This window comes from Ursus americanus, chromosome 22 (assembly GCF_024610735.1).
Source record: "Ursus americanus isolate L20-20 chromosome 22, mUrsAme1.1.p, whole genome shotgun sequence".
Classification (NCBI taxonomy): domain Eukaryota; kingdom Metazoa; phylum Chordata; class Mammalia; order Carnivora; family Ursidae; genus Ursus; species Ursus americanus.
In genome coordinates, this window is record NC_142148.1 from 13,955,020 (window position 1) to 13,966,631 (window position 11,612).

At 53.6% G+C, this 11,612-nt stretch overlaps 1 protein-coding gene across 1 annotated transcript; it reads left to right on the forward strand.

The window, feature by feature from the left end:
- The first annotated feature begins 979 nt into the window (after window positions 1-979).
- On the forward strand, window positions 980-6,660 carry OCSTAMP (osteoclast stimulatory transmembrane protein). Its single transcript, XM_087853935.1, has 4 exons — window positions 980-983; window positions 1,682-1,753; window positions 3,483-4,513; window positions 5,832-6,660. The coding sequence occupies exons 1-4, from the start codon at window positions 980-982 to the stop codon at window positions 6,228-6,230; spliced, it is 1,506 nt and encodes a 501-aa protein (XP_087710061.1). The 3' UTR covers window positions 6,231-6,660.
- Window positions 6,661-11,612: the final 4,952 nt, after the last annotated feature.

Here is an 11,612-nt window from a genome sequence, read left to right on the forward strand (position 1 = left end):
CCAGTGCTCCGTAAATGTTAACTGTTATTATCATGCCACTCTTTTTTTTTAAAGATTTTATTTATTTATTTATTTGACAGAGAGAGAGAGAGCCAGCAAGAGAGGGAACACAAGCAGGAGGAGTGGGGGAGGAAGAAGCAGGCTCCCAGCTGAAGAGCCTGACGTGGGGCTCGATCCCAGAACGCTGGGATCACGCCCTGAGCCAAAGGCAGATGCTTAACGACTGCGCCACCCAGGCGCCCCTATCATTCCACTCTTTTAAAAGGAGGAAACTGGTGGGGTCACCTGCTCAAGGTCACACGGGCAGGGAGGGACAGAGCTAGAGACAGAAAGCCAGCTGGAGAGGGGACCTGAGCCACTCCGCTTCAAAGAGAGTCTCAGCAGAGGTCCAATTGTCTCTTGTGGGTTCCCACCGCTCAGAGTGGGGGATCAGGTCCCTCTTGGGGCACACAACTGTGGAGGGGGAGCAAGGGGAAGCCAAGCCGAGTTCTAGTCCTGGCACTACCACTAATGAGCGGGATGGCTTCTCTGGGCCTCAAAACTGAGTGAAATTTCCTCAGTGAAATGGGGGCAGTTCTACCTTCCTGCTTTCAGGATCACAGATAACTGCTTGGAAAATGTTCTTGCCTCCCACACCTTCCACCCACCCCTGCCTGCGGGAAGAGGATGAGGCAGCTTGCCCAACCCCCTGGGAGGTGGGCCCGGGCCTGAGCGGAACAAAGCCACTAGGAGGGCTTAATTAAGGACCAAAAAGCAGAAGCAACAGGGTTTTCCCCAAGTTCTGGAGAATACAGTTACCCCCACTTCCTCTCCACCTGCCATCACTGCCTGAGCCTGCCTGCCCCGATCCAGATCCGCGGCTATTCAGGGAGCATGAGGGCCCTGTGGGAGACAGCTGCACACCTCGCCAGGACCAGGTAGGTCTGCAGACCCTGGACACTGGGACTACAGGCAAGAAAACGGTCAGTGGTCTGGCACGATGGGTATGAGCTTAGCCTCAAGCTCTGCCGTTCCCCAGCTGCGTGACCTTGGGTAAACTCCACTTCTGTGAGCCTCAGTTTTCCCATCTGTGAATAAGACTAGTAATAATGTCTACAAGATAGTTGTAAGAATTGAGGGGTGCCTGGGTGGCTCAGTCGGTGAAGCATCTGCCTTGGGCTCAGGTCATGATCCCGGGGTCCTGGGATCGAGTTCCGCATGAGGCTGCTTGCTCACCGGGGAGCCTGCTTCTCCCTCTGCCTCTGCCTGCCACTCCTGCTTGTGCACGTGTGTTCTCTCTCTCTAACAAACAAAATCTTAAAAAAAAAAAAAAAGAATTGAACGAGAAAATGCACACACAGGGCTTGCCACCCTGGCAACAGATGGCAGCTGATTTCCACATCATTCCCGACACTCCTCCACGCCTTGGCTTCCCGGCATGACTTACAGCTGGCTTCCCTTCCCCTATCGCTTGTATTATTCACTATTCTTTTAAGGGCTACCATGTCCTGAATACTTATTATACAAAAGGAGGAGGTTTAGTCCTCAACGAAAATGGCCTCAGGGGCCAGAAAGGCCGTAATTCATCATCTCTGACCACGAGTGGGCCCTTGGTGCTGCCCAGCTTGGAGAGCATTGCCCTGGTTCATTGGCTCTCACAACCTCCGGCACAACTCTTTCCACCCTCTCCTTCCTCTTCCAGCTTCCACTGCCTCCTCCAACACACTCTCCGTCAACGCTGACCTCGCTTTCCTGCCACCCCGAGCAAACAGAAGTAATCCTACGACAGCCTACAAATATTTAGGGAGCTACGTGCCAGACACTGTTCCAGGCAATTGGGCCACATGAGTGAGCACAAGAGACCAAGTCCCTCCCCTGGTGGCATTGATGCTTGCGTGACAGAGAACAGGTGACCTGCTCCTTACTCTGTCCCAGACACAGAGTGACCCTACGAGGTGCTAATTCTATCCCCCCATGTTACAGACATGAGTTACATGTCATAGAAATGAGAAAACTGAGGCACTGAGAGATTAAGAATCTTGACCAAGGTCACACAGATGGTGAGTGCTGAAGCGGGCATTTGAACCCAGGCCGTCTGGAGGCCGTGCCCTTAACCACTGCTCTGTTGTGCGTCAGAGGAACTGAGACGTAGACGCCCACATTTTGCCCATCACCTGCCCCTCCTTTTGTGCTGTCCATCTTACCAGCTGCCACCACTAAGAAGATCACTCCAGGGGGCCTCCCCTTCATCCACGCCCCCCTCTTGATGGGCTCTCCCATCTGCAAACCTGTTGGAGTCTCTCCCAGCTTGGTCCCACCCCCACCAGTGGCCTTGGCACCCTGTCTGCGCCCCTTTACTACAAACATGACTCTGCACACTCATATCTCATGTTCGACTCCTTTCGGGCTTTCCCGGGTCCCCTCTAGTTAGGTTTTGGCCCACGGTGCCACCACGCTACCCTTGGGCAGTCACCGGGGACCTCCATGTAGGCAAATCCAACGGTCCTTGCTCAGTCCGCAGCCTCGTGGACCCATCAGCAGCACTTGACGTGGTCTCTCCCCCCTTGTTGGAACACTGTACTGGCTCGGCTTTCCCAGCCGCCTTCTTGCCTCCCACCCTGAGACGAGGGCTCAGTCCTCGAGTCTCTCCTCCCCACCAGCACACTGTCCCGAGGAGTCTCCTCCTGCCCCACGGCTTTCAATGTCATCTATACCTCCGTGATTTTACGTGTCATTAATTTCCCACCTTGGACGACACCTGGGTGTTTTCAGTGGTTCGGACACCAAACCTCAAGGTCATCCTTGACCTCCCTCTTCCTCTCACTCTCACGGCCAATCAGACTGCCTATCGTGTTGGCCCCTCCAGCAGACTGTGTCCAGAACCCAGCCTCTTCTCACGGATTCCTCTGCCATCACTCTCGAATGCAGGCTGCGGGAGGGCCTGGATTCTTGTCGGATTCCTTCATTCCTGTCTCTCCACTGGTGAGCCTATCATAGTTGCTTAATGCATGTAAGGACAACAGAGTAGAAAAGCTCCTGAGTGGTCAGTGGGTCCACTCCCCACGCCTCCAAATCATAGAGGAGACCCTGAGGTCTATAGAGAAGGGATGTCCAGAGTCACACAGGAAGCCAGCCAAGACTGTGCATTTAGGGCAAACAGTGTCTCTCTCTCTCTCTCCCCAATTCTCTCTCATCTGTGCTTCTCTCTCCACGACTCTTGCCCTCCCCGGGGCGAGGCACCCCTGCAAACCTGGAATTATGGATGCAGGCAGCCCAGACATCCATGCTCACATCCCCGGGAACTGGGCTGTTCCCTGAAGAGCCCAGTAAGGGTCATCCTAGGGCAGCCTCTGATTCGTTCCGCTTGGGTCCTGTGGGTTTGGGGTGAGTCACGGGGAAGGGTGCCCACCCGTGTGGCTAAAGGGGTGCAGCCTGTTTGCAATTGAAGGGTTTTGTGGCTCAGGGGCATTGGGCTGACATCCAACCCCTCATCCTCCTGAAAGAGCCCCCCCCCTTTTTCCTTGCGTGCAGGTGGACGTTCTGGGGCTTGGGGCTGGGCAAAGCCCTCGGCCCCCTGCGGGCCACCTGGCTTGCCTTCTCTCAGCCTGTCCCAACCAGCTGTGGCCAGCTGCTGACCCAGCTCCTCCTGTGTGGTTCCCTGGCTGTCGCCGCCGCAGGTCTGACATACCACTGGCTGGTGTCCTCGCTGCTCTACCCTCTGGGACCCTCTGCCACAGCGGCCACTGTCTGGGGCCTCCTGGTCTTCCTGGTGCTGGGCCTGGTGCCCCCTGCCCGCTGCCTGTTTGCGCTGAGCGTCCCTACCCTGGGCACGGAGCAGGGCCGCCGCCTGCTCCTCTCCTGGAGTACTGCCACCCTGGGCGTCGCCGTGGTGCCCAATGTCTTGGCCAACATGGGTGCCGCGGGTCAGGTGCTGAGATGTGTCACAGAGGGCTCCCTGGAGAGTCTGCTCAACACCACTCACCAGCTGCACACGGCGTCCAGGGCTCTGGGCCCTGCTGGTCACGCAGGGAGCCAGGGCTTGACGCTGCAGGCCCAGGGCAATGGCTCTGCGTTCCAGCTTCACATGCTCAAGGTCACCCAGCAGGTGCTGGAGGACTTCTCTGGCTTGGAGTCCCTGGCCCGGGCGGCCGTGCTAGGGACCCAGCAGGTGGTGGCAGGGCTCTTTATGCTGGGCCTCCTGGTGGACTCGGCCTGGTACCTCCATCGCTACCTGACCGACCTGCGGTTTGACAATATCTACGCGACCCGGCAGCTGGCGTGGCAGCTGGCGGAAGCCCGGGCCACGCACCTGGTGGCCTCCCCACCAGCCTGGCTGCTCTGGGCCACCCGGCCGAGGCTGTCCCAGGGGGAGCTGCTGAGTTGCCTCCTGAGACTGGGGCTGCTCGCCTTGTTCCTGATGGCCACAGCTGTGACGGTGGCCACAGACCACGCGGCCTTTCTGCTGGCTCAGGCGGCCGTGGACTGGGCTCAGAAGCTGCCTGCCGTGCCCATCACGCTCACGGTCAAGTATGATGTAAGTGCGGTGAGGGGACTAGAGTCATTTCCTTGTAGGAAGGGGCGGGGGTGTTAACCACTTGATTTGCGATTGAATTCTGTTTGCCTTCAAGTCCCAGTCCTTGGAGAAACTAGGGGGGCCCAGACTCATTGGATTCCCAGCACAGCCTGGTGTAGTGGGTTCTATTCTCACCCCTATGGCAGGTGAGGCTCCAGATACCCAACGACTTGAAAATAACTTGACCCCCCAGGTCACTCTTTTCCTAAGTGGCAAGATGTCCTAGCCTCATTTTCCTCCCTTGTACAAACTGGATCCTTGCTCCTCGCCCTGCCGGGTTATTGTGAGTCTTAACGTGTGGTTCTCTGTAAAAGGACCCAGGGAGCTCCATGCCCCACAGGAGAGGTCCAATCAGTAGCGGCTATCGTGAACAGCTCACAGCTGTGTGTATCAGACTGGAGGAGGGCTTACGAATGAGCTAGATCAGGAGTTTGCCAACTGTGCCCCGGGGCCACACCCTGCGGGCTTCCTGGTTTGGTAAACTACGTTGTATTAGAACAGAGCCATGTCATTTGTTGAGGTATTGGTCCGTGGCTGCTCAAATGAAGTTGATGGCTGCATCAGGGACGGTATGATCTGTGAAGTGAAACGTATTCCTCAACTTAAAAGCTCGTTTATTTATTCTGATTTTAAAAGAGAATAAAATACCTCCGTGAGCCCCCTGCACTGAACTCGGAAGAGAAGTAGGCCCTGGGCAGAACCAGGACCCAACTAAGAAGTCTGGCTCCAAAGTTTAAATGGTTCACCTCTGACCTCCATGTGTCCCTACACCTGTTCCTGTGTACCCCAAGGGAATTGGAGAGGCTAATTCTTAGGAGCAGGATGTTGGGACCCGCCTTGGCTGGGACAGACACCCCCCACCCCCACCCCCCACCCCCACGGCTGGCCACATCATTGTGTGACCTTAGGCTTTGCATCTTTTCAATGAGGCTCATTCTGGGCTCAACCTCAGAGGATCATGCGTGTCTGATGAAAAAGACATCTAAAGGCTTCACTAAGGGCTTAGCAAAGAGTAAATGCCCGTAGCACCCATTTGTGTTCTCTAAAGCATTCTCTGCCAAACATAATAATAAAAATAGCATTTGTACAGTGCTTTTTATTGTCAAAAAGCATGCTCAGACTCCTGATGTCATTTGATACCCCTCAGTGCCCAGGAGGCAGGAGGCTGGGTTACTTCTGTGCCCATCTTGCAGAGGAGGGCAAGTGGCCGTGAGTGGTGGGGAACAGGGACTGGCTGGAATGTCTGTCTGTTGACTTAGCCTTTGTCTCCTCTTTGAAGGCTACATACACAGTCCTGGGCTTTGTCCCCTTCCTCTTCAACCAGCCGCCTCCGGAGAGCCCCTTCCTCTCGGCTCACAACACCTTCCAGTGGGAGCTCCGCTTCATCTCCCCGGGCTGCCCGCTGCTGCCCGCCCGGCACCCCCACACCGCCGCCCCCCTGGCTGCCGGGGCCCTGCAGCTGGCAGCTTGCGCCACCGTCCTGCTGGAGACCTACGCCCAGCGCCTGCGACACACCATCGCTGCTTCCTTCTTCTCCACCCAGGAGGCAAGGAGGGTCCACCACCTTCACGCCCGGCTTCAACACAGATACGACAGGCACGGAGGCCAGAGGCTTCCCATGGGGCCTCCTTCCTGCTCTCAAGACCCAGGTCTGCCAGCATCCACCCAGCATAGGTAGACAGGCCTACAGCACGCTGGCCACTGGAAAGAACAGAGAGCTGTAGGGCAGAGGGGAAAGAGCTTGGGAGCCGCACAGACCTTGGTCTTCCTGCTGCCTTACTGTGTGACCTTGGATAGATTGCTTCACTTCTCTGAGCCTCAGTTTCTACGCCTTGCACAGTAACAACACATGCGACCTACTTTCCACGTGGGGATGTGGGAAGGAAGGAATGCAATCTTGAGCATAAAAGGCTTCAGGAAGCAGTAAAGACCTCGGCACAGTGAAGACAAGAAAATGCAGAGACAACTCGAGGTTTCTCCAGGCCAGTTGGGGGTCAGCCCGGGCTCTTATCTGCATCCACTGCTTTCCCTGATAAATGGAAACGTCACGTGGTGAATGTATCTAAATGCTCCTGAAACTTATTTATATGTCCCCTGAATCCTCTTAGATTTAGCCATCTAAAATTTTTTGATTTTATAAACGAAGTATTTATTAAATCCCAAATTAGATTATGTTACTCTTTTGTTTCAAATTCCTCTGGGGATTTCCCATGCCGGTTGGCAGGGTTTAGCAAATAAAAATCCATGACACCCGGTTCCATGTAAATTTCATTTCAGATAAATAACAAATCTGGGTTTAGTCTAAGTACGTCCTTGAGACATTCTTATACTAAACATACTTATTCTAAACCTGTATTTGTTGCTTATCTGAAATTCAAATGGAACTGAGTAATCCATGTTTTATCTGGCAATTGCATCCCCAATCAAAGTTCTAGTAAAACCCCAGCTGTCTGCCCTGTGGGTTTGGTGTTCCCTGTTGTTCCCTGAAGATCATTCTCTGCCCTTCTTTTTCCCAGGAATTCATACCTCTGTGAATTGTATCATCCTGTCTCCCCTGGCCTCTGACTTCTAGCTGGGCTCAGCCAGTGGGAGGCATTGGCCGGTGATCCAAAGTAGGAGAGGAGAGAGATGTCAGGGTATTTGTTCCTGCAGCCCTCTGGGCTACTTGGCAGAGGCCACATTCCATTACAGGCAGCCACAGCTCCTGTCTGGCTGGGTGGTCCCTCAAGGTGGCTGTAGATGCCCCTGGGTTCTGGAACAGTATAGCTTCTGCAGGTGCTAGTCTCTGAGAGCCTTACCATCCTTCCCTTTACCAAGTCCCCACCTCGGTACCTTCATTAAACTCTTCCATTTCCCCTTTAGGACTACCATCGCTTTCCTGCCAGGACCCTGACTGATGATGTGCCCTGGGTCTCAAAGCCCCGCTCAAGCCAACCTCTCCCTGCCTTGCTATGCCCGGGCTTAGGGCACGATGCATGGGCTTAAACTCCCCAGACACACCAGGCTGGTTTGCACCTCGGGGCAATGCTCTTGCTGTCCCCACATCCTGGAACACACTTCCTTCAAGTCTTGGCATGGAAAGCTTCGTTGCATCCTTCTGGAATTAGCCCAAATGTCACCTCCTCAGAGAAGCCTTCCCTGACCACTCTACCTTGTATTGTCCCATCCCAGCCAGTTTCACTCCATCGCAGGAGCGGACAAGTTATAATCTGTGAGCCAAATCTAGCCTGCTGCTTGGTTTTGTGAGCAGAATTTTATTGGAACATTGCCACACCCATTAGTCTAAGTATTGTCTCTGGCCGTGTCTGCTCTGACGGCAGATTTGAGTAGTTGAGGCAGGGACTGCATGGCCCACAAAAATCTGAAATATTTCCTGTCTGGCTCTTTAACTAAAATGTTTGCTGACCCCTGATCTCTCATGTCAAGTTGCTATCTCGCCTCCGTAAATGCTCTTACCCGTATCCTTTAGTAGCTTACGTATGCATTTATAGATTAAGCTGCCTCTTTGTGTGTTACTTGCTGTGTGCTTCATGCAGACAAGAACGTAAACTCCATACTCTGTCTCTGGTCCTCCACACTATTTCCAGTACCTGAAGCAGTGCCTGGTACAAAGTAAACACTCAGTAAAAATCCAATCGATGACCGGGTCTCTGGAGGTAGGACCGCACGCTCTCTGTTCTTGGCTCCTCCCTGAAGATTTGGGGCTTGCAGAAGGGAATGGTTGGGTACTGGAAGCAGCCTGCTTTGGGCCAGATTTGTGGCCAAAGGGAAAACCACAAAGCAGGAAGAGATATATTCCCAGGCAAGTGTTTCAACTTAAGCAGCCAGTGCCTGTGAATCACCAGCTGCGGGGAGGTGAACCACAGTCCTGCCACCTCTCTGCCCGCTCCCCAGAGGTGTTTGCACGCATCCCCGAGAGCCATCACTGGCCTCACCCGACACCCAGTCCCACCCCCAGCTCCCTTTCCCACAGAGCTGCCTTGTGGCTTGTTTAGGCAATGACTCACCCACGCCTTTGCACAAGTAACACGTGAATGCTTGTCCTTAAGAAAATTAGAGCAGAGAAGATAATAATAGCTAGTGTTTGTTGGGTGCTGATGTGCGGGGAGTGTGCTGGGAGTGGGGCAGAGATGCCCACAATTGGCTCTCAGGAGCTGGTGTGGGCTGGCTCTAGCAAGCCATTAGATATGGCCAAAGCTCTGTGAAAGCATCACCTTATTTAAACCTCACAAAAGGGGGTACCTGGGTGCGGCAGTTGGTTAAGCATCCGACTCTTGGTTTTGGCTTAGGTCATGATCTCAGGGTGGTGGGATCAAGTCCCGCATCGGGCTCCATGCTCTGTGCTCCACGGGGAGTCTGCATGAGATTTTCTCTCTCTCTCTCTCTCTGCCCCTCCCCCCGCTTGCCCTCTCTCCCTCTCTAAATAAGTAAATAAAGAAATCTTTAAAGAAAAATAAACCTCACAAAAGTATACGAGATAGATGGTATTCTTCTCCCTTTAGGTGTGAAGAAATGGAGGTTCAGAGAGGTTAAGTGTTTTGCCAGAAGTCACACAGCTAATAAGCTGCAGAGCCAGAACTGAAATCCAGGTGGTCTGGCTTCCAGAGCCTATGATCTCTCTTTTTTTCTTTTTTTTTTTTTTAGAGATTTTATTTATTTATTTGACACAGAGAGAGACACAGCTAGCAAGAGAAGGAACACAAGCAGGGGGAGTGGGAGAGGAAGAAGCAGGCTCCCAGCAGAGTGGGGAGCCCGATGCGGGGCTTGATCCCAGGACCCCAGGATCACGCCCCGGGCCGAAGGCAGACGCTTAACGACTGAGCCACCCAGGCGCCCCCAGAGCCTATGATCTTAACAAGTAAGAGTAATGTCTCCTTTGACCACCACACACATATCTGTCTCCTACCCTGCAGACACAACCACTATCATCAGTTGGGTGGGTACCATTCGGATATTTGTCTACACATGTAAGTATATGTAACTAGAACATGGAATTGTGTAAGGTTGTGTGTTGTTCTGGGTGGCACAATGTGGCATGTGTCGTTCTGCAGTCTGTCTCTTCATTCAGCAACATGTCTCGGCCCGACCTCATTCTTTCTAATGCTTGGATGGCCCTGATACGTCACGAGGTGTTTAGCACTCCCCCTTGGCAGATGCTGAGGTGGTCTCCAAGTTTTGTTATCGTGAACAGCGCTGCCGTGTTGTCCTTGGCCGTGCCTCCCGGTGTACATCAGAGAGCTTCCTTGACTAGATGCAGAACTTCCCGAATTCCGTGGGAACTTACTTATTAACTTATTTATGAGGTGGTAGCTTTCAGGTGCATGCTAGCTGGTAGGACACACAGACATCCAAGATGGCCCCCAATGACTCCCAATGAATCATGGCATTCACACCCTTGTGTGATTCCCCCCCTTGAACGTGTTTCCAGCTAACCGAATACGGTCAAAGTGGTGGGGTGTCATTTCTGTGATCAGGCCCCCTGAGACGGCAGCTCCCATCTTGCTAGCGGGCTCACTCTCTTGCCTTCTCGGCTTGCATGCTTTGATGAGGCAAGCTGCCATGTTGGAGAGGCCCACGTGGAAGGATCTGAGGGTGACCTCTGGCGACAGCCAGCTGGAAACTGAGGCCATCGGTCCAACAGGCCCCACTTCCGACAGCAGCCTTCTAAGTGAGAAGATCCTTGGATCCTCTGGTGAGGCTCCAGCCACGGCCCATACCTTGATTGTAGCCCGTCAGAAACTCTGGAGCAGAGGGCCCAGAGGCTCCACATCCAGACTCCTGACCCACAAAAACTGGGAGATAAGAAATGTGTGTTGTTTTGGGGCGCCTGGGTGGCTCAGTCATGAAGGGTCTGCCTTTGGCTCAGGGCGTGATCCCGGAGTCCTGGGATCGAGCCCCACATCGGGCTCTCTGCTCTGCTGGGAGCCTGCTTCCTCTCGCACTCCCCCTGCTTGTGTTCCCTCTCTAGCTGGCTGTCTCTATCTCTGTCGAATAAATAAAAAAGAAAGAAAGAAAGAAAGAAAGAAAGAAAGAAAGAAAGAAAGAAAGAAAGAAAGAAGGAAAGAAGGAAAGAAAGAAAGAAATGTGTGCTGTTTTAAGCCACTTCATGTGTGGTAATGTGCTAGGCAGCGATGCTGCTGGGATGAAGCCCAGGCTGAGGTGGGGGTTTTGGTGTCGTGATGTATTTGGGAGGCGATCCCGGGAAGCCCCAGCAGGGACGTGGGGAAGCTAGAGAAGAAAGGGGACAAAGCCGAGTCAGGTGCAGGTAAGCAGATACCGCTGCCGCGGAACTTCTGGAAGATGGCGAAGAACACGCCTCCGAGTCCCCCCCACCGCCACCCCAAGGAAGTCTGGGTATTTCTCCTCCACTGTCAGCTGTCACTGGCCGAGGGCTGCTCCTTGCCTTGGCGCCTCCAGCCTGCCTCCTGCTTGGGCTGCGGGGTGATGGTTTCAGGTGCAGTCACAGGTGCTCACAGAGGGACACCGGCAACCTGTACGGGAACTCCCGGCGCCGAGGGGATGCAAGCGGGGGGCAGCATCTTCTCCACCAGACAGACTAGAAAGAACAGACACCTGGGCGTCAGAAAGATGGACGTTTCCATTCTGACGCCACCCCTTAGTGGCCGTGTGACATCAAACAGATCACTAAGTCTCCCTGCCCCTCATTTTTCTTTTCCGTTCAAGGGGAATAACAGAACTTTCCTCACTCCGTGTGAGAGACGCCTGGAAGAAGCATCTAGCTCCATTTTTACACGTCCTCAGTTCTCACCGACATTTCATTCGTGTACTCGACCAATATTTATTGAGCACGTACCACACAACAAGCCCTGTGCGGGGCTCTGATGGTACAGCGGGAGAGACACAGGAGCTCCTCATGGAGCTTACATTCTAGAAACAAGTTAATAAATAAACAAGATCATTTCCTGTAGAGATGGGGTGGCCAGGGGAGACCTCTCTGAGGAGATGTCATTTGAATTGAGACCTGAAGGATGAGGAGGAGGTAGGTGTGCAAAGAGAAAGGGAAAGAATATTCCAGGCCAGAGAAATTGCGAGTGCAAAG